Source organism: Amphiprion ocellaris, chromosome 2 (genome assembly GCF_022539595.1).
Source record: "Amphiprion ocellaris isolate individual 3 ecotype Okinawa chromosome 2, ASM2253959v1, whole genome shotgun sequence".
NCBI lineage: Eukaryota > Metazoa > Chordata > Actinopteri > Pomacentridae > Amphiprion > Amphiprion ocellaris.
The window spans coordinates 23,714,987-23,738,500 of NC_072767.1; the positions used below are offsets into that span (position 1 = coordinate 23,714,987).

Consider the following 23,514-nt stretch of genomic DNA (forward strand, 5'->3'; position numbering starts at 1 on the left):
CGACAGGCAGAGGGAGGGAAACGTCTGTCACGGTTTCCAGCGGAGGTATTCCCCATCCTCCTCAGCCTCCTGCTCTTCACACCTCTGTGAGCTGCTTCAGAGGGCGCAGAGAAACACTGGATTTATTTTTTTTAAAAATAGTCGGACTATGGCGTCGCGTAATTTTGGTTTTACGCACTCATGGACAGGAAACATAGAAGAGACTGTTACACCATGTGTACTAAACCAAACATCTAACGTGCATGTATATAAACCAGAATCATCAGCTTTCGAAACTACATCTCAGTCACAACACCAATTTCTGCCCCCGTCCTCACCCAACCTCTCCTCTGCTCACTGTCACCCACCGCCCGAATTGATTTGGCCACCCCCCCTTCCCTCCGATCAACTCCCCCTCCCTCCCTCCTTTCCTTCCTCCCCCTCTTCCTCCCTTCCCACTAGTCACATGGAGGTTAGCGGTGACCCGTCGCTCCCTTCGGTTTTGTGGCACTCGCTCTCCGGTGCGCCTCGCCGACGGACTTGGAAGCGAAACCCCAGCCGGTTGCGCACCGCTTGTTTTCGGGTGTAACTGCGTTTTATTGCGTCTATCCGCCAGCGGAAGGTCTCCCCGGAATCTGCTGGTAAACGATACTTGGTTAAACGGAGTTATTTTTAGTCCCCCACGGCAGCGATGAGTGGCTGGAAGCCGGCCGTGAGAGCGAGCAGTGTTGCACGGTGGTAAGTGGAGCTCCAGACTGGCGTTCAGCGAGAATGAAGTCGAGGAGAGATAAACTGAAGATCCCCTCTCTGACTCTGGAGTAAGTTCTGCTTTTCTTTTCTTTTCTTTAAGACTCTCACCATCTGGTTTCAGGTGTTTAACCACAAGCTGCTCCGTGAAACTGGTGTCTTTTAAAGTTGTAGCAAAAGCGAAAGGTTGGCATTTATGCGCTCGTGTGAAATGACTCCAACGCAATGCAAAGTGGCTGTAGATCAAACCAACAATTACAACCAAAGCTGCGACACCAAAACAGCCATCTGAGCCCGGGGGAGATGCAAATAACCCCTCCTGTTTTCGCCGCGGGTGATGACATTTTCATTTATCTAGATAACAGCTTCAGTTTGCAGTTGTGTTTTGACGACAGTTCGGTAGTGAAGAAGCTGGAGGAGTTACAGGTGTCTCATCTGTAGCCAGGATTTCCTCTCAGTTAAAACTCAGCTCAGACCTAGCACCGCTGCTGTCTGCCTGTTAATCTTTAAACTGAAGTCAAAGTGGAGAAGTCAAGTTTTCCCAGGCTTGACCTGGAGCTGTGTTTGCACAGTTCAAGGCTGGTGAAACTTGTAAAAGCCTTACTACTAAAACAACAGGGGACTTGTGAAGATGTTGTGAAGTTTATGGGGCGGTTCAAACATCAGTGAGATTACTTCCTCCTCAACACTGCTTCAGATCTTTTAGCTTTAATCAGATGTTACATGCCTCAGAGCAAATTCTGTCCTGGTGATGTTTATTTTGTGTCTCTGTTGTGTGCTTTATTTTTCAAATCTCACCCTCACTCCAGGAATGCATGAAATCAGACTTACTGCTTACTTTATTTCCTTATTGTTGTTAACCTCTGATTCCTGTCTGCATCAAAGGACATGGCTGCAGTCTTCTGTCCGCCCACTCTTCCTTCAGAGTGACTGTAGTGGTGTTTTTTTTTTTCTTTTTTTGGTATGTGGGGAGGGAGGGGGGGAGTACCTGCTACCCACTAGATGCTGATCCATAAGGCGTAGGAGCTCCCTGCTCTCATCCTCTCTCTGATCCATCCATCTGCCTCCTTCGTGGACCACCTCAGCTGAGCATGCGCTGTTTCCACTTCATTTTCATTTTTAGGCACTCTGTGGCTTCTGTTGCAGGGATACGGAGGAGGCTTCATACTCGGCAAGCAGGGAGGGGTTCGGGGTCTTAATGATGGCCGGATCGAGACACACACTGAACCAATGCTAGCAGTAGTGCAAACAAGACAAGTTGTTTGTGTTCAGACTTATTTATTGCAGAGAAATGTGCTCTGCAAGTAGTCAGGTGCACAGCTTTCAAGAAATTGTACATTTATACGTGTTTATGTCTTTTTCTGAACAGATTTCGGAAGGATAGCTTACAGCTAAGTCTTGTTTGGGGATTCTAATTGACAGTTCAAATCTTATAAGCTGTAAGTGAAAACAGATAGTATAAAATATCTCAGAACAGGCTGATAATTGCGGATTTGAGTCAAAATTCTCTTCCAGTAATTGTAATTTTTGCACTAAAGACAATCAGAAATCAGAAATTTGGTGTCACTAATGAGTTTCTATTCAGTTTACACCGTGGAACAGGAGTGTGTCTAAAGTGCAGATGTAATGGAAATGCAAAATGGAAAAGCAGTATGGAAACGACACACAATCACTCACTCGAGCACCATCGAGGGCTTTGTTTTCGGGGTCTGAAGAAGGTGTGTCAACATGAAATACAGCGTAATGACTTGCATGTGTTGTTTAGTTATGAGCCGACACCACAGAATGAGGAGTCTTTGTGCGAGGACTTGTTTTTCCTGCCATCCTCCCTGCATTACTATGACAACACGTTCATTAGTGTACTGTGGTAGCCAGCGCTGCGTTTAGGACTGAGAAGCTTCTGCAGGACTGAGACAATAGCAGCTTTGTGGAGCCCGTAAGGCAAGAGCTTACATCTGAGCAGGGAAAATCAATAGGAAAAAGCTTGTGCACTGGGTCAGCATCAGTGAGATACAGACTTTAGGGTGAGCGATCGGGCTGAGCAGGCATATCTGGATGCAAAAATGATGCACTGAGGTGTGAAGTGGTGGATGATACTGATTTATATTGTCAGGATTTTGTATGTTGGGTGCACAGAAACACAGCATGTATTGTTTGTGCCCAATTTTTTATCTGAAGTCAAGCCCTTTATCACCATCATAACATCATGTGTGTGTCATTTGCATTCGATGTTCACTCTATGCGTGTGCTTGAGCTTCCTCTCCCGTGTGTCCACACTCAGTTGCTGACCTCTTGTTGCGTAAGAGTTCACACGAGATCAGAAGCTAATCAGATGCACCCAGTGATGCATCCAGCCACCCTGTAGCAAACAGTAGTAACAGACAGACGGACTGATAGACAGAAAGCGGCATCACCCTGCAGCTGGTGAGAGTCTGTCACCATCAGCTGGTGATATGAGGCAGAGGGAAGCGAGCTGCAGTCTGGTCTAACCCACGACCAGATCTGTGATGCTGACAGATGACGGACGCCGGCGTGCCAATTTGCTGAGTCAGCCCAATAATCCATGCGACCATGTCTTGCCTTGCAGTTTATCACCCACATGCCAGAGCCCCACCCTCCTGAGCCCATGCAGCCCCTGCAGCCCCTGCAGCCCCTTACAAACCCTGCATCCCTGGAGGTAAGACGGCCAGGTCACACACAAACAAGCTCCAACAGGTTCACATGTGTCGTCTTTATAGCCAAACCCGATAGCATTTATTCCTCTGTGCCACAAGAATCTACTAACAAACATATCAGAGAGGTTTATTTTGAATCAGTTACACATATACAGTCCTGCAGGCCAGTTAGTCTTTGTAAACAAGAAGTATGTACATTAATGACTCACTTTTAAATGTGTGTCTTCAGTCAGAGCCACAGACAAGACCGGAAAGTCCAATTTTCCTCTACTGACAAAAGCACTGATGATTCTGGTTACTTGAAAACACAGTTTGTATTATTAGGATATAATCAGTTTTAGTTCAAATCAATTCTTGATGTTTGTAACAGTATTCGACTACACAATCTCAACACAACATGCTTTTATTAGCTGTTTCTCCTGTCATGTGATGTAATTACGTAAAAGAGTCACAGCTCCCACAAATAGCTACTAAAATGACCTTTTCTTAATCATTCGAAGACGTGTTTTGAACACATGCTACAAAAATAACAACAGAGATTGATGTGTGTGAAGAGCCAGGCTGGTGTGACATTATACACCACGTTGTGTAGATACAGTATAGATTGGATCAGTATGATGTCAAGATCCAATGTGTTTTTCACCATTTGGAAAAAGCTGTCAACATTTTCAAATCTAGATTCAGTGATAATTGTAAAATTAACAGCTCACCAAACTGTTGCTGTTTTTATCGGAATGATTTTCCGATCACGCTTGTGAGATCATTAACAGCGTGAAATATAAATGGAAACCCTCTAGTGAAAGAGGAAATGTACAATAAGTCAGAGTTGTTGTTTTTTTGTATATTAAGGTGCTTCTGTTTCACCAGTGAAGACCTATCACTTATTAGTTGTCTCTAAGTCTGTGTGGGTTGCTTGGCAACGGTGCTGGGTGCTGTGGAGGAAGGCAACACTGCAAACAGAGGCGGCTGCATCCAGCATGTTTCTGGATGTGTGAGCTCTGCTAGGCTGTCACACCACACATAGTACAGTAATGAATCTAATTTACTCTGTGGAAAAATGAGCAAATTTTTACTGGGAATGCAAACAAATCTCTCACGGACACGTTTAACACGGATTCCTTCTCACACTGGTGTAATCTGATTCCAGTGGCAGATCGTTTTTATTCTGGCTTTGTTCTTTACACCATTTTACATCAGAGACCCTCCCAGTGTTGTTTTACCATCCAGAAACATGCTCATTCTCTTGCATCAGATTCTATATTTGCATGCTAGTAAATTAACTCCTGGCATCCACATTTGATGCTGATACACTGGATGTGTACCAGCAGTTTGGCTTGACAGTACCAATGCAGGTTTGCAACTAACAGCTACAGGATTCATGCTGGGCAGAGGAGGAGAATGTAATGCATTTTAAACTGGAGTGCTTGTATCGTTTTGGCACCTTATACAGAACAGGTGTGTTAAAAATACAGAATGTTTAGAACAGAATGTAAAAACACTCTAAAAACAAATGCAAGCTACCGCTATAATACTGAACTTACATTTAAGATTAATCTTGATTTATATTTTTATTTATATATATATATATATATATATATATATATATATATATATATATATATATATATATATATATATATATATATATATATATATATATATATATATATATATTGCTTTAAGGTTGGGTGACCGTGCAGACATGAGGACAGTTTGAACTGAATTCAAAATTTGACAGGAAAGAATATACATACTTACATTAATGATCCTACAAGCAAAAAAAAAAAAAAAAAAAAGGCACACAAAGGCAACGGTTTACGAAACAGCACTGAATCAAACACCTGAAACCTTAGAAACGCTCAGCAAGGTTAGTATCTCTTTTAAATAATAGGCAGCTGCAGGCCAACGGACAGCAAAGGGGAAAAGAGATGGAAGAATAAAAATTTAATGTAAGACATCATATATGTCCATGTCAACACACTCATTTAGGAGAAAATAACAATTAAGCAACAAAAAAGCAACTGTGATGCCAAATTATCTAAGTGTAGTATCAAAGCAACACCTTTAATCATCTCACCTTTGGTATCAGGCGGCTTGAGGCACAAACAGTGTTTTCTTTTTTCTTTGTCAGAAACATAAAAGAGGGTTCAAACAGAGACCGTACAAGGAGTAGAGCTGCAATTAATCAGTGTCTCTATTTGTTGATTATTTCTTGATCAGTTGTTTGGTCTATAAAATGTCAGTCAATGTTGGACAATGTTTGTCCTTATTCATCCATATTCTGTCAAAGAGGAGGTAAGAAACCAGAGAATATTCACATTTAAGAAGCTGGAAAACTAAAACTGATGATTTGCTCGCTAAAATAGTTCTTGAGGACTAATGGAATAATTGTTGGAAGAAAGAAAATTCCTAAACTATAAGTTTGGTGAGATGTCCAGCTGTCCAAAAGATGGTTAAACCAATCTGTGTGGTCCTGAAGAGACACTGGAGGAAACATTTCTTCACCTGTAATACTATTTGAAGCAAACTTCATTTATTTATCATTGAGAAACCACGCAGAAGTGATGGTGTTACTGACAATATAAAATCCTTTGAAAAAAAAATTGCATTCATTAAAGACAAGATTTGAAAAATAACTCACGTGTATGCAAAATTCTAAAGTTAAAAAATAAATTAATTCTCAATTTACTTTAAATATGGCTAACTGCAGTAAAATATCAAAAGTAAAAGCTCCAGAAAGGCTTTTATTTTGTACAGTGTCTAAAAGACTTGACTATGAAAACAGACCAATTTCATGTTAAACTCCACAAAGTATTTTCTTTCTCAAATATCATTCATTCTTTAAACCTAAATTAAGGTTTATTACATCTAGAGTCCAGAGAAATACTCCAGACTTTACAAATATTTAATTTTGCATTTGCAGTAACTATTACAGAATTGCTAATTCCTTTTGAATAGTGTTACACTCTGTTGCTCTTTTTTTTGTTGTTGTTGCACTGAACACAAAAACTAGAGACGTTTTATGTAATGGCATGTACCACTGTGTAAAAGTTTGCTGGAGCCTCCCTCTACCAGACTCCACGTGGTATAACCCAACAACATTTCACGCTGCTTTCAGGTTCTGTAGGAAATTGTCACTCTGGCATGAACAAAAGCGTGACCACAGAGGTGAACTTAAGCAGAGTTTCTGTTGCAGTTGTTCAAACTCTTATTATGCAATGTTCAGATAGTGTGAAGGCTTACAGCACAACTAAACACTATTTTGTTTTTAAAATATTTGTACGGCCAAACAAATTTACCAAAATGAAGAAGTTAATTCACAAAAGTGTAAAGTAGCTTGAAATTTCAACAGAAGTTCAACAGTGAAATTCAGAAAGCCTTCTAATTGTGCAAACATTAACTGGGTATGCTGGTTTTGTGGCAACATTATTGATCAAATGTGATGTCACCTTCTCAGTGAGACCGTGTCCAACAGAGTTACTGCCCATAAAAAACACTATAACCTGTAATAGAGCAGAAAAAAATTGACAAAAAATGTATTCAGTTGTTATTCACAATCCAGTTATTTACAGATCACTATGAATTATCAGAGACCAGTGATATCTACATGTTATCCTGCTAGAGTCACTGTTTCCAGCTACTCCCCCCCCCCCACTGTATGCTAATGTTAACAGTAAATATGCTGTATATTCCCAATGCACTCCCACAGAGGGGGAATAACCCACACTGTGACCCTGTTCAGCTCCAGGGACAGCGTGCTGTTGTCAAACTAACACACCTATAAATTGTCAGGATGTAAACTGGGGTTGCAGGCCAACTATGTTCGGGTTTTAGCAGGTTCGTCTCGTCGTAGGAGTCAGTGCGGTTTGGAGTTTCACTCCTACAATCTTTAGCAGTCTCAGTTTGTTGCTCTCCTTTACCGTGTAATCGGAGCTGTAACTCAGTCTGTTACTGTCTTTAGCTGCAGTTGAAGCAAACTGATACCTCGTCTACTGCTGCCTTAAAACACGACGGGTAGTTGCTGTACAAGAAGTAACCTCAGTGAAATGATTGTTTGATTGATCGATCCAATACTAGCAGATAATAGTAGTTAGTAGATGAATTAAATGTGTCTATTGTAGTGGCTTTGCACACAATGTTCATTACTTTGTATTAAACTCTGTAGGTGACGTTGCTTGATACTACTTTAGCAGCTTTTTAAAGATTTAGTTGGAACCAACAGCAAAACTTGTATTTTAGGCTTAATCATGAACCTTATGGTTTCATGATAATGGACTTGTCTGTCCCTCAAGGAGCACTTCACAATGTAGATGATAAAAAGTGTCCATTTAGGCTATTTATTAATATGTTTTTATCCTTGTTAATCAACGAGTTTCGTCCCTGTAAACTTGCAAATAAAGTGCCAGTGGTACTGACCCTTATACTGTGTACGAAATATCAGCAGGTTTAGGTAATGCTTCAACCATATATTACATATTTCCTAAACTGTTTTCCTGAAACTTAACTTACACTGTCTGGATCTGCACCAGAATTCATGTTTCTCTCTCCACTTCTTCTCCAGGTTTTCTGAAATTTAGCTAGGTAGCTTTTTCACATTCTTGCTGACAGCCAGACAAACAAACAAATGCCACTGATCACAAAAAAGAAAAACAAATCAAAACGCAGCTTTGTTTGCAAACCAGGACGCCTTGAACATTTGTAGCGACAATATCTGATAATGGATTACAACACATGCCATTTATCAAGCAGAAAAGCCAAACATTTGCTGATTCCAGCTTCTCTACTGGGGCAGTTTGCTGTTTTTCATGCCTCAGTGTTGCTGTGGTCAGATGCATTATGTTTATGAGTTGTTCCTCTGTTTGCTCTTGTAAACACAGTATCTGAGGAAAACCTGTCAGAATTTATTCATTTATTTATTTTTTTTTCCAAATTTGGCTTAAGTGTTCACTTGGACTCAACACTCAGAACTAATTAGATTTTGGTCAAGGATCAAATGCCAGGAATTCATATGTTTATTATTAGAAATAAAAGGCACACAAATGTCTAATAGGATAAAATGATAACATGATGGCCTCACATCCCAAAAGTCAAAGGTCAGCTTCACTGTGGGACCAGGAAGTTGTGCAAAACACTTTTCTGGCATTGTTTAGCAGCATAACTCAGGAACAGAAGATTGTGACCATTTTTCCACATCTGATGTTGAATTGGTGACACTAATCTTGGGTGTCCACCTTGAATTTTAGGGTGATTGTATAGATCTTGTGAAGCATCCATGTTTTAGAATTTGAAGCTTCTTTGCAGCAACGTCCAAGCTTGATGTCATGATTACAACTTTATGTCCTATCAGAATCTGCTTTTTTGAGATGAAGATAAAATATACTCAATTACTTTTATTTAATTCCCGTGTTGTATTCATTTGAACACATATCAACGTAAAATGGAGCTTTCAGGTGTTAATATTGATTATCGTTGGATGACAAGAAATTTGTTCAGCTTGTGAAAATTGCGATGGGAGCCTAACTACTTTTTCTGACACACTGTAGAGTGAGAGTTGCTCACAATTATGTGATTCGGTGATAAATAATATCGTTCGTTTCAAGCAGAGTTTCTCGGCAGCGCGTAAGGGAAGTTACCGAGCAGCACTTGAACGCAGCATCAGACTCCAGCTTCCTCACACGGACAGACACGCAGCCAGCAGCCAGTGTTTGGACTAACTAAAGTCTGCCGCCGCTGCTGCTGCTGTGGTAGCGGCGTTTACACACCTGAACACCCCGCCATGGACCTCTCATTCCGTGGACAGGACCGCAGGCACGCGGCGGACCGGAGGACGTGAATGCAGCTGCGGAGCCGTTAGGAGCGAAAACAAAAGGAGCCCGCCGAGTGGAGGAGACGATGGTGGGGAGAGAAGCGGCTGCGGCGGCGGCACCAGCACCAGGAGGACCAGCGGCTTTCACGCCGAGCCCAGCCGCAGTTTTCTGAACTTTGAAACGGGCTTCTGCGAGAAAATCCTCCAGCATGTCGGATCCAAGTCACTGGTCTGCGGTACCGAGTCACAGCAAGTCCCATTTTGTTCCGGGAGCGTTGCTGAAGCGCTCCAAAAGGTAGTTACCAGGAGTTGGGATACGGAGGTTAAAACTAATTCAAATTCATATTTACACTCATGTTGTGTTAAGCTGCTCTTTAAATGGAGTTAGTTAGCGCTGGTTCAATCTCAAGCTTGTTTTATTTAATGTTTTTCGGACGTTACCTTAAAAAACAAAACAGTCCCAACATGTAAGCTAGCTCCTGAGAAAGCCGACTGCTTCAACGTTAATCCCGTGCTAGTTCAGTCTAAAGACTGTGTTCGAGTTTATACTCAGCTTTGGTCCAGAAAATATCTCAACTGAATACAGTTTTCAGACAGTATTTGCTATATGAGACAGGACCTGACAGTGTACAGTTTCCTTTGTTAAAGCTGGACGTAACATCACAGCGGGTCTGCATACGTGTGGCTGGACAAAGGCAAACTGTGCAGCCTGCAGTTGGCACATAAACCAGCGTGAATGGACTCAGAATATCACAGCAGTGCAAGTCAAAGAAACACACAATGCGGGCTCTTATGTGCAGGCAAACATATCTGTACTGCTCTGTTTGTGCTGGAGGCTTGTTGGTTGACTTTAGAGCGGCATGATGATGACTGACGGGAGGTCATGTGTCAAACTACGTCGTGTTTACTGTCAGATAACTGCAGCAGCTGCTAACTGTCTGATGCAGGCTGTCGCACAGGATCAAGTGGGGCCTGTGCATGGTTGACTGAGTATGTTGTTGTTATCAGTTTATCTGTCACTCTCAAAGTGATTGATGGTTTTAAAAATGGCAAAAAAATCAGGTTAAAAATGCCCACTGCGGTCTCCCAGAGCTAGATGTAACACCTTGAAATTACTTGCCATCACATGAACATTACAGAACCTAAAGAGAGTCAATTTGCAATCATTAAAAATATTTGAAAACAGCAAATCAACACATTTGAGAAGCTAAAAATGCCACAAAAAAGATATTTTAAAGGCTACAACCACTTGTAATCTTGTAAGGAACAGCCATCACAAGTTCTCAGAGTCCAAAGTCATATACCATCAAATATTCTCATTAAGCAACTGGACTACACAATCTTTGGAGATTTTGTTCAGTTAAAAAAAAACCCAAAACAATTCACTGACTTATCAAAACAGCTGACTATTTATCTTCTGCCCCCCTTATAATCAACTAATCATTTTAGGACTTTTGTGGGTCACCATCTTTAGAAAATATGCTCTTATGAAAGCTGTTGGTTAAAGTTTGTCCCTTCAGGGTGTTTTTTAAGCACTCACACCCGGCCTCTCCTTACACACAAACACACACACTATCTTGGACATCTGTGGCTCAAGCTGGGCCTGCTGTTGCCGTCCACACCCCCTTTCAGCCTGCAGTCTGTTGACAAGAGATTTCCTCTTTGTATTTTGCTCTCATCAGTTTTCCCTCTTCATCTGACATGGCCATACTGATGTGTCATGCATTCGCCTGCAGATTAGAGTTGCAGTTACATAAACATTTCTCAAGGCAGAGCAGCTCTGAGGGCGGAAATAATCTCACTGGTCGAGTTAAATCTCAGTGGGCAGAGACAAAGAAATTGCAGTTGGTGTCACTAAGTATCATAATCCTCATCTGTGCTAGACTGTAAAATGTGTACAAAAAACCCCCACAAGTATGCCAAAAATTTTCAGGAACTTTTTAATCTCTTGTGGTTGCAGTTGATGATGTCATCCTGTCTGCATGCATTACTATTCAATGCTCAGGATAGATCTGTAAAATCTGAACGTCTTCTCCATGCAGATGATCATGCAGATGTTAGATACTATATTGGACAACTGAAATAAACTACTTTCATGCATGTGAAATACTACATGTATAAAGTTACAAGGTAACTTGCATGCAGTGGACCATGGTGTAGCTGTAGAATATGTTTATTTATGGAATGCATTTAGTTTGAAATACAAAGCAGTATTAGGGAAATGGTGCCTATTGTAGGGTGTTATCTGACATCTGTTTTGTTTTTGCTTAATTCACATCATTATTATTATTATCAGTGTTTTAAACGACACTGACAGAATTAAGTTTTTGGTCCTGGGTTTGAAGTTGACAAAAAACCAAAGTGTCCCCAGGCTCCTTGAGGTTGTGATTTTCTGCATTTTAGACACTTAATCAAAGAAAAGAAAAGAGGAGATCAGCTTGAAAAAAATTAGCTGCAGCACTAAAAAAAAGCAGAACAAAAACAGCACAAACATTCATACATCTGTATGGAAGACAGTATAGTGTAGCAGTGATTGCCAGACCTGTTTAGTTTTGGATCACCATGCACATTCTTGTTTATCTGCTAAAACCTGCAAAATCTGCAGCCTCCAACTGAAGGTCTGCTGGTTCACACTCTGAGTCAGAAATAGTCTTCTGAAGACCTGTCTCAACAGTACATTTGGAGCAGCGTAGGAGAAAGGTCTGTTAAAACCACTTCTACCAATCCATTTGGTAAATTAAAATGACTATTCAAAATTGCAAGTTTGAAATGGAATGAAGTCAGTGCGGTCGCCCCTGCTATGTCAAAAACCTGTCTGTGAAGTGAGTGATAACTTGTTCCAAGCAAATGAAGGCTTTTAAATGATTCAGGAGAAGTAAAAACTATGTTGAGAAAAATGTCAGAAAAGTACATCTATGCTTAAATGATATGATGTTCTGAAATGAAGTCAAATTGAAAAAGTAGAGGTTATATAACCATGGAAGTGTTTTTTTAAAATAAAGTTTTATATGGATATAAACTAGACATATTTTGGTGTTATTCTGTGCTCTTCAACAGTCGAAGCTTTAGAGGATAACAGTCTGCTACTTTAGAGGTCAAGTGTCTTCTTAATCTGCTGAATGTTACGCTGTCACAAGGCTTTTGTGTCTGCAATCTGCTGCTCTACACACACACACACACACACACACACATTAACACATACAACCTGTTTGAGTCAAACGTGTAATTATGAGTGTACAAAATAACAACAATTACACTCAGTTTAAAGGAATACAACATGTTAGCCACTGTCTGAGTTTATCATTCATCTTAACCATTGACAGTAATCAAAACAAACAATACAATTAACCATATGTTCCCAGCATGCCGTTTATTTACATTGTTCTATGCTAACATCTTTGCGCTATGCTAAGTACCAGCTTAGCGTCGCTTTCATTATTTTAAAAATTTGAAAATTAGAACTTTTAGCTGCAGCTTGCTGGAAACATAATGAGAAATGAGACAGTGCTGTTCACAGAGTGTATACAGTGATAATGAATGTATCAGACTGCAACCAAATTGTTAAGATAGCATGCTAATACACTTGCGTAGCGTAGATAAACCCAATGTGACCAACGAGAGGCTGTTTTCATCTTAAAAATACAACATCGGAAATCCTTCTGTGTCTAAATGATTGAGTTTCTTAGATTTCATATTTTAAATCCATACTGTCTTTAATACATACCTTAAACAACCTGGAGACTTTATTCTAAGCATTGTTGTTGCGTGTGGTTACTTAAAATAGATTATGCAGTCACGTCGCTCAGTATGCAAACTACCACTGAAAGCTTTTCATACAAACTATGATAAGAAAATCAGATGAATGCTATACATTGAGGGTGGCAGACTGTTGACTTCTGTCTTTTCCTGTTTGTGCCCCAGCTGTCGTAGCAGCAACAGGAAGAGCCTCGGTGTCGGGACGCCCTCACCCACACTGTCCCGGCCACTTTCCCCGCTGTCCTTCCACACCGGTAAGATGAATATCAGTGTTGCAAAATGGCAACAGTGCAGTGACCTCCAGCGACGTACTGTGCTGACCTTTCAAGTAGATAAAAGTGCAGATTGTAGCTGTAATACGTTGTAGCGGTGGGCTTACTAGAATATTACTTCACAAGCACTGGAGTGAAGGAGGAAATTGATGCCAGCCATGACTACAATTTTGCCTCCACATAGGTATGATCTGCTGTGTGGTGTCTTGGCTTTAAGATAACCCTTTAACTGCACTGTCTGATTCATGTTTTCTTGTGCCGTCTATCTGCTGTTGCACCATTCTGATTCCACCTTTGGTGCTGTTTTGCATGTCTGTACTGGTGAGAACAGTGTGACATATTGCTCCAGTTTCAGCCTAGTTCAGTGTCAGTATTTTGTACTTATACAGTCATACACATCCTTAAGTATTATGCTGTTAACTGGTTGCTGGCGTGTTCAAACTGGAGGTGTAGTTAGGAGGTGTGAACTGGGGATGAGTGATCACAAACCACGATCTGAATCACAATCTCCCCCAGATTAGTTGTACATATGTCAACCTGTCACCTTAATTCAATGTCAAATTCACAAATCTCTGCATCCCGTTTTTTGCTTCGATGCTATTCTAAAAGATCTGACTGGAATTGGTGATTTGTATCTCTCTTGCTTTGAGGCTTGTTGAGTTTCCACCCTATAAGACTCATTGGGTAATTTATATTGACAGAGCTCGTATCAGAGCATACAGACCCTTGAGGGATACATTAAAAAAATAGGATACTAATATTACTCTAGATGGTTGCTGCATAGATCATAGTTATGATAGTTTGTGAAATTAAAAGACCCAGCAAAGGGATATGAGGATTACCGCCTTCTAATGTGCAACATTCATGGATAAATATAACAAGTCTGACAGCGTACTGCGACACATTGGTGAATCACTGCTTTCAAATGTGCGGCCCCAACTAACCCCACACATTGGAACAGTGCAAGAACTGACAGAACTAAATGAACTTCAAGATAAATTAGTTTCCAAATTCAATCAATGTACCAAAGGAAAACAACTGAAACTGAACACTAATAGCCAAAAAATTGCTTAAATACCGTGTAATGAATCATATAAGGGACTTAAGGCAACGGGACACAGCACTAAAGACAAAGCTCATGTAAGCATGACATATCTCTGATACAAAGATTTCACAAATTGGAAGGAAAGGTTGGACAGTGCTGTTGTTTATTTAAGGAGGTGATCTGTATGATTCAAGATCATCAGACTGCTCATCCCCAGCATTAACACACTCAGCTCTAGACCTTCAGAAGGTCACATCTGTAGAGTGGCTTGCAATTAGAGGTAGAGATCTTGACAGTATTGATAATAAATGACATTTAATGTAGCTGCAAGTAAAGATATCAGTGTTTCGTATGTAGCGTGCTGCTCAAGGATTAACTGTACCTTATTGTGTGTATATGTTATAGGGCTCTCCTACATCATCTGTAATACAATATTAAGATTGTCCATCTGTTTAAGACCCCTCTGGTGAATTTCACTTTGTTAACATGTCCATATGATGTTTTTTATATGCATCATAACTGAAATGGCTGGGCATTTCTGCCTTGAAACTGCAGTAGACTGATTCCCATCTCAACAAGACAGATTTAGCCAACAGATGTTTCTTACGCAACACAATTTAGGAACCAATACTATCAAATTTGTCTATTTACTCCAATATTGTACCTTGACATTGTGTAGCTAGGAGTTGTTTTACAGCGTTTGAGCAGAGCCAAAGGTGAGCTGCTGTGCTTGAATTGCAGCAAGTGGTGGAGTGAATTTAGAACAAGGCAGTGACTTCACTAATTCTAGAAGAAGCAACAGTGTAGAGTTACACCTTTTACACCATTTTAGGGCATGACGCCATTATTTTCATGGAAAAAACTTTTAAATGATGCACATGCATACATTTTTAGAGGTTTATTCAGTGTACGTAGAGGGACTTTAATTTGTAAGCATCCCAGTATCCAAATCCTGATTGAGTGCGTAGAACATTCAGACTCAAATAAATCAGCATAATTTGTGTTAATATGTCAACAGATATGGTTTATTGAGTGACATTTAACTATTAATGCGCACAATATAGTTAAATAATGAAGTCTGAATTTTATTTCAACTGTGTGCTGTTAATTGTCCATGATTAGAAGAGGTAACAATCGAGGTGAAATATAACAAGCCAGACACTGTGAAACTGTTACAGAGCTGGATATACTGCAGATGGGAAATTATTATTAATTCAGAACTTAAAGATGAGATCAAGAGGATTAATTAAAGCCTCAACTCTTTATTTGCGCGACAAAGCAAGACAAACACTTTTTTTTTACTGTATTCCTTTTATCTTCTGCTTTATCTGTCTTCAGAAAGCGTAAACATAATTGAGGGGCATGAGATTTCTAAATTGTTGGTGTTGTACTTCTGCTTTCTAGATCCGTTGTGCACACACACAGTGTACAGCCTCTTAATGCCACAAAGCAGCTGCACTCTATGAAAAGAGTTTTGCTCAGGAGCTCCTCATAGCAGCAGTATGTAGATGTGCTCCCTTTTGAACTCAATCATGCCAAGCATTAGCAAATCACAGAGTGCAATCAGGCTCTAATTGGGTACTCAACCACTTGCGTATAAACAAACCACAGTCTCCAGAGGACCCAGATCTCCAGGCTTGAGTAAAACCAAGCAGGACGAGGCTTCTCCCTCAATTAAGAGTGTTCACAGATTGGTGGTGTAATGTTTGGAAAAGCAATTCCATGATGATGTATTGGACCTTTTTGAGGTGCTGGCTAATGCTGCTGGGTTTGCGGTGATTGAGAGTTCCTGCATAGACATGATGTCATCGTTTCTGGAAACTTTCCACCAGTAAATGTGGTCAAAGTGGTCACCTCTATTCTATTTTCATGAGTTTGTTATTACAGTTGTGAATAGTACTGGTAATAACATTGTCTTTTCTCGTTCAGCTGCGAGCAGCCCTCTAGACAGCCCTCGAAATGTGTCCACCAATGCCTGCCTCAACTTTCCATTTGCCCGAAGGTATGTCAACACTGTTTCATGAATCATTTTTCCTCTACAGTGATATGTTTGGTTTGCTATGTTTAAGCGATTATAAGAGTTGGATTTGATTGAAATATTCATTGATGGACACACATTTTATAGCCCGCTTTGCATTTCAATTGAAATTGAATTGGTAGCACGCTTTTTTTAATGGTTCTGTAAATTCCTTTTGCATTTACATGTTTTTCATGCAAACAACTATGTAATTTGTCACTAAATCGAATAAAAGATCCACTTGAACCTCAACATTTTTTTAATAATGAATTTGTTACAATGTTAACTGCCATCCATGTCATTTGAGTGAAAACTGCATCACACCAGCAGTTACTATGGATTAATTCATTGACAATGTACACATTAAACAGTGCATATATTGTCTCTTAATGAATTTCTTTTTGGAGATGGGTTGGATTTTAAAATACTTTTTCTTGCTCTTTTGTACACAAAATCCTCCACGTCCAAAAATGTAGGATCCAACCAACAGAATCCTTTAATTACTTTTTGTACCTAGAACTACCCTCAACAGTGAGCGATTAAGAATATTGTGAACCTGAGGTACTAACTGGGATTTATTTGTTTAACATCCCTGCCAAAAGGACAATATATGAAATTTTAGAGTTTCGTTTGTCAAATTTTGTTGAGATTCCCTGAAAGATTTGGGCTGTACGTTACAATTAAAGCAGCTGAGGCTATGTAGCTGTTGTTAAGCCCTGGCTCTTTGTGATTTGACAAAGTGAAGCCAAATGAACAAAATGTATATCAAAGGCCAAAATAAATGTAAATTGTGATCACACACTGAGCATTTCCTGAGATTCGGTGTGTGTGCTGGAACAGAGGCCGACAGTCTGCAAGACAGAGGGAGGCAGAAGTGAAACGGCAGCTGGGTGACTGAGGCTGACTCAGCCTGGAGCGTTCACACCTTCCCCCCTCTGCCAGGTCTTCTTAAAGCCGACTCCTCCTCAACGGGATGAGTGCAGGCACATCGAGGGTACCCCCAAAGCCCACTCACACATCGTTCAACCTGGTTACCATGGCAACACGCTTGTCTGGCTCCAGGCATGTGTAGTTTACAAGTGAGGCGGCACCTTAAAGACACCCAGGAACAGTCATTAAAAACTCATGAGCAGTTCAGGTGCATCATCCTTAACACATCTGCTCGGCGAAAATTGTTGCTGGCTTCAGCGTAGAGCATGTTGGAGCTTACTGACACGATGAAAGGCAAACCTCAAATATTTAGCCATCAGAGTTAAAGGTTTCTTTATTTTATTCACACAGAAATGTCCTTTGTATTATCTTGACACAGACAAACATAGTACTATATAATCCTCGTCTGTGCTGACAAAAGAAATGAATTCCTCCGCAATTACTATCATATTTATTTTTCTAAAAATACTGGACATTGGTCATCTGTTCCTCATTGCATCTACTATTTTGTTGCAATAATAAACACTTACCACCATGAAGAACCACCAGTAACCTTGTTTGTTGCTGCTTAAAGCTTTCCTGTTTATTTTGCGTCTTTGTTTAATGAGACATGATTTTTATGATCAGCTCATAAACAAAACCCACAGAAATTTTGAGACATTGTTTTTGATTAATACTGAAGTTGTTGATTTGCATTTACAGTTCTTTTTCAAGCCCTTTTCAAAGCATTCTCATTATATGTCATGTTTTTTAAATTCAAATATTTATTGTTAAAGCTTTCTGTTTTAGTTCCTGCAATTATATTGAATCCTGAATATAATGGAACTGTGAGTGCTTTCATTCAACCTGGGTAAAAAATTTTGTGTAATATGTTTACTGTTTCCTCTGCTTGCAAACAACATGCCAAGCAACATACAACCCTCATTTTAATTGCTTATATTTGCATTTTTTCAGCTTTTGCTGTTGCAAAACCCAAGCCACAGACACTAAAGTAACACGATTCATTCACTGGCAATGACTTTGAAGTCAAAAGTTCTTTCTGTTATGTAAAATATATCTTCACATTAATTTAGTTTGCTATCTACTCCGTGTATTTTGCCAAATGAAAACTGGCAAGGAAGGCAACATTGTCAGTACTAATCCGTCAGTTGAATGCCAGGGGTCACAGGATCACTTGTGCAAGACTCCTAAAACTCACTGAAACACTCTCTTTGCTGTTTTTCTTTCTCTGTTGCTGTCGTGATTTCAGTCACTTGGCTCGCGCTGACAGGTAGCTTCTTTTAAAATTCTTTCAATCCTTTCTTTTGCTGTTTTGTGTTTTGCATTTGTTTTTCACTAAATGTTTTTCCTCCAAAAAATCTTATTTTGGAGTAGATTTTTCCAATGTGTTGCATTGGAAAAAATCATACAGAGTTGCTGTGAATCGAGTGATGAAAATGAGAACCCTATTATGTATGATTTAGAATAAGAAGACAATAATTTCATGCTCTTGTAATCACAGGACTCCCCCATCATCTGTTATGTAAGGAATTTCACATATGAAATGCTAAACTGATGCCTATGCCGCTGAGGCTTATGTAACATCCGTGTCTTTTTCTCTCAGAGCTGAGGGCCGGCGATGGTCCCTGGCGTCCCTCCCATCATCTGGCTATGGAACCAATCCGCCGAGCTCCACTGTCTCGGTAGGTCACCCCCAAAAAATGGCACCATCCTCCCCAGTCGATACATGTCAACCAGGCATTTCTAACACCTCGGTCAACCCAAATAGCACATTGGTTTATGCAATAAGGGCAGCGAATGCCAAAACTGAGATGACAAATCGCTAATTGTTTTCCTCCATCGTCTGCTTCAATGAGTCATTCTCCCAGTCTGCGGAACTAGGTGTTAGAAGTAATACATACAGTCTGTATGTGTGCATGCTAATGAGGAGATAAAGTAAAAAATGTGCATTTGTGCTCTCGCTGTATAAGTTACAGATTAAATACTCTTAAGTGGCATTAATTTTTGACAGCTTTTCAGCAAAACACCACACAGATTTCCAGATTGCTGTACACACATTTGAAAAAAAAGTCAAAATATAAACAATGTAAAAAAAAATGTCCCAGATTTTAATTCCAGGGCTTAGAATTTTTATATTTATTTATATATATATATATATATATATATATATATATATATATATATATATATATATATACACATATCAAATGTCTTATGTAGGACTAAAGCTGTAATTGTATTGACAGAATGATATCTAGAAAAAACATTCAAATGAGCAGTTTTCAGGCATGAGAGGGAGTGTTAAGTCCATGGTTAAAGTCCACCATGTGGGGCTATTAGGAGGGAGTTTATTGGGTAGGCCCAGCCACAGGCCCAGAGGTCAGCGGGGACAATAGGGCTCTTCAGTGGCCCTCACTGCCCTCTTTATATTGAGGCATTCGAGAGAGACTCCGCAGATGCTCTCCCTGTGGCTCTCTTCTGTTCACAACACATGGGCTTCAAAATGTAACAGATTGCCGGCAACTTAAATTGCACTCCATTCAGTTGTAAGAGTTTACTCAATGCCTCAGTAGACATGAAAAATATCTTATTTGTGTAAATAATGATATTTGCACATGTCCTTACGTTCATTGGTGTTCAGTTAATTTTTCATGCTTTAGACTATTATCTCAAATCCACACACTTGGCAAATTTATGTGCCTCATTTGTATTTGAGGCACATTGAAAGCCTCCACAGTGTCTTATCAGTCAGAGCTTATGTTGGCTTCTTGTTGGCACAGGTTTGGAGGAAGTAAATAAAAATATGAGTGGAAAATTCCCAACAGCCAAGTGCTGGTATGACGAGACTATATGGAGTACTCGATCAATGAGTTATTAAGTCATCCATTACATTTTTAACAGATGAGAACATCAGTGAGAGGATGCAAAAAACTTGCAGTAAAAAAAGCAAAACATCTTGCTTTGAGATGCCGCTTCATATTACAGGAACCTTTTTAATTCACAAGGGAATCTTTAGCGTTTTTCTTCCTCTTCTAGTTGCCCTGTTTCAACCTCAGCTTTGCCCAACTTGTCTGAACATGTGTTTGTGGGTTTTTAGCAACACTGACCTTTCCCTCTGTAATAAAGTGATGCCACTTAAAAGGCAGGACTGACGTGCAGCAACATCCTCTTTACAAAAAGAGGCTGCAGGCAGAGTTGAGATCTTGATTTTGACAAACACATATTGCCACATATAGCCCTTTTAAATCTGACTGGCTTAACTTGGTCTCACTAATCATCCACTTGGCAACAGGGCTCAGACAGTTTTGGAAGCTGTTAGTCTTTTGTAGCTTTGCAGTGAAATGTTGGAATGTGTTGCATCCAAAATATGTTTTTTCTGGCTTTTTACTGTCTCTGCGAGGCCCTTTGAAGCAGTCAGTTTTACTGGGTCGTTAAACAAAATTCCAATCTTTAACACAATACAACAGACGAGAGGAAACGTAGCTGGCTGCAGCACCATAATAACCTCACAAGCATAAAGAATGCAGGATGGGCTTTCAGAATTTTCCTGAACAGTCGTCTGTTTTAGCATTAACAGTATCATTCGGTGTCACTATTAAAACATCCTTACCGGGTTGGCTGAATTCATGGAAAATGTGACTTTTGTTTTGGCTCAGTCGCCATCAAATAAATGCTAATATTAAAAAGCTGGTGAACGTAGAATGTATTTATTTTTTTGACTGATTGGTCTGTGTCTTTAGTCCTCCTCGTCCTCCCAGGAGCGTCTTCACCAACTTCCCTACCAGCCAACACAAGATGAGCTGCACTTCCTCTTCAAACACTTCCGCAGCACAGACAGCATGACGGACGAGGATGGACGGCCCTCACCGGTCATACGTCCTCGGTCTCGGAGCCTCAGGTAGCTAATCTTGATGTCACCGTACACTGCAGTCTTGGTCTTGTTGGCAAATGTATGTTTTTTTTTTTGTATTGCTACATATTGAAGGAGAAATATGCCAATAAGGTAATTTCTGCCCAATGTAACAATATTTGAATGATGATGATTACATCTTCCTATGGGTCAGTCTGCAGTGTGGGGTAGCCTTTTTTCTTGATGCTGATGTTTTTTTATGTAGCTGGTAAAAATGTACAAGGGAGTGGACTGCAATCTACTGACTGGAAAATGAAGAAAACATAACAATGTCACCTCATTTGAGATTTTTTTTAAGACTCTCAAGCTATCCATCAGTTTGCAGTTGGATCCTTTGACACTTTAAGTTAAAAATGCGGAAAATAAAACATTGATGCGTTTTGTCAGTGTTTGGGTAAGTGTGACACAAAATTGTTGTAAAGCCTTTAAATACTACCCTTGTACTATTTAGACACTGAGAGAACAGAAGGGTTAACAAGTTACAGAAGTGCTCACCACCTGTTTTACAACCTAGTCTGAACTCAGCCTAAACATCTGTTTTGTGCAGCTTTGGGAATAATTATTAGACCACTATGACCACGGGTTTCTGCCTCCTTCTTTGCAGTTCTTAGTGGAGTTATACTGTGTTTTTTTTTTTTAAAGTTGTAATGGACAGCTGGTTTCCTTATTCCAAGCCATTATTTCCCTTTGTTAAGCACCGACATGACTGTCATCTCGCAATTCTCTTCTCTTATGCATTGCTGGTTGACAATATCTATTAACTTCATATATACAGTTTATGCACTACTCAGAAAGTGTTTCAGGACATCTTGTGCTAGTTTGGAAATGTTTACAATACAATATATCATAATTCTGCACATAATTTATTACATGGATTATTATGAGACCTTTTTAATGTGTGGTAGAAGGTTCTGTAAGTATCTAACCACTTTTCAAAAATTTAAGCAAAATTATCATTGTCAAAGGCCTCTTGTGTAGATTTTGCAAAAAAACAAACAACACAGGTGGTCCATTGCCTATTTCTAAAGCTATAGTGTTTCTTGGCCCATCATTAAGTTGATTAAATTCATATTTTATGCAGATTAAGTGCAGTAATCCTTCTGAAGGGATTACCTACCTCTGCTGAACATTTCAGATTAAATGTCTGCAGCAGTTGCATGGTTGGCACTGCACATGAGGTCACTGTAACATTTCATATTTGTAGGTTATCCCATGTCAACATGTCTCTGCACTAGTTCGACCAATACAGATTCAAAGGCAAATACAGCATTTTGCCTCAACTGCCTCTGATTGATTGCACAGGCCTGCTGGCCGACATGCAGGTGGAGATCTGACTGCAGAGTTGCGTGGTTTCAACAACTTTTGTCTGTTGACTCTGTTCTGTGCTGTTTGTGCGACGCCTCGGTGTTCTGTGCTCTGGCAGCATAGTGTGCTGCGTGTGGGCGTGCTAGCTAACAGAGCGCCTCGGGGATCTAGCCGCTGAACTGTAGTCAAGGGTAGGTTGGCTCAGGGGGATGGGGGGGCCTGATGCAAAGAGCCACGGTGAGCTGCAGCAGTGTGTGCTGGGCAGCAGCCATCCGGTAAAACAGAGGCATCTTTCATGAAAAATAAATTAAAATGTCTTAGGGAGTCTGTTTGCATGTGATAGGTTTTCCCTCCATCTGTTCTGTTTGAAGCTTTCATCAAACAAGGTTTTTCAGTAAAAATACACCCGTCTCATCGCCCTAAATACTGAAGTGACTAATTGATTGATGTTGATGATTCACTCTGTTTGGCCAGGAGAAACCTCTGCTATCGTTGCAGATACGTCTTACAGAGAAACATCACAACCCCACAGTGAAATCCACCTTGATGGCAGCTTTAGCAGCTTAAGAGCTCCTAAAATCGAATTCTGGCTCAGAGTATTGTGTTTGGCAAGCTGACATCAAAAATAGTAATCTGAGTTCAGAGTTGATGTGTGTATGGTTGGTTGGGCAGACCTGAACTGACTGCTGGCCATTTCTAGATAATCGGGATGGCCTCAGTTACATAACCATTACCACACCCCATCCTCGCTTAATAGCTCAGAGATGAGATGCATTGACTTGTGTATTTATAAATGTTGCTGTGCCGATCAATTAAAATATACTGATTTTTTGTTTTGTTTCTGTTGTAGCCCGGGGCGATCAAGTGTCTCCATCGATAATGAGATAGTCATGATGAACCATGTTTACAGAGAACGTTTTCCAAAGGTATGTGTAAGATATAAATAAATCGGTATTTGTACTGGAGATGTTTTTGAACAACGTACATACTGTGTATTGCTCAGTGTTTGCACATATGCAAACCAAGCATGGTCGTTTATCCACCTGAAAGGCAAAAACTGCAGAATCAGGGA

The 23,514-nt window shown here is 40.0% G+C and overlaps 1 protein-coding gene across 5 annotated transcripts in view; it reads left to right on the top strand.

Moving 5' to 3' along the window:
- The first annotated feature begins 435 nt into the window (after positions 1-435).
- mast3b (microtubule associated serine/threonine kinase 3b) overlaps positions 436-23,514 on the top strand; it is a 39,870-nt gene continuing 16,791 nt past the window's right edge. For 2 of the 5 annotated variants that reach the window (XM_023282284.3, XM_035953751.2), the window contains exons 1-8: positions 436-797; positions 3,314-3,403; positions 13,129-13,217; positions 16,210-16,282; positions 18,477-18,497; positions 18,831-18,909; positions 20,968-21,125; positions 23,293-23,368. In XM_023282284.3, the coding sequence (XP_023138052.1) occupies positions 751-797; positions 3,314-3,403; positions 13,129-13,217; positions 16,210-16,282; positions 18,477-18,497; positions 18,831-18,909; positions 20,968-21,125; positions 23,293-23,368 (633 nt within the window). In that variant the 5' untranslated portion in view covers positions 436-750. Of the gene's footprint in view, positions 798-3,313; positions 3,404-9,047; positions 9,503-13,128; positions 13,218-16,209; positions 16,283-18,476; positions 18,498-18,830; positions 18,910-20,967; positions 21,126-23,292; positions 23,369-23,514 lie in introns of those variants that run through there. The other 3 variants (XM_035953750.2, XM_035953752.2, XM_035953753.2) reach the window with 3 other exon arrangements.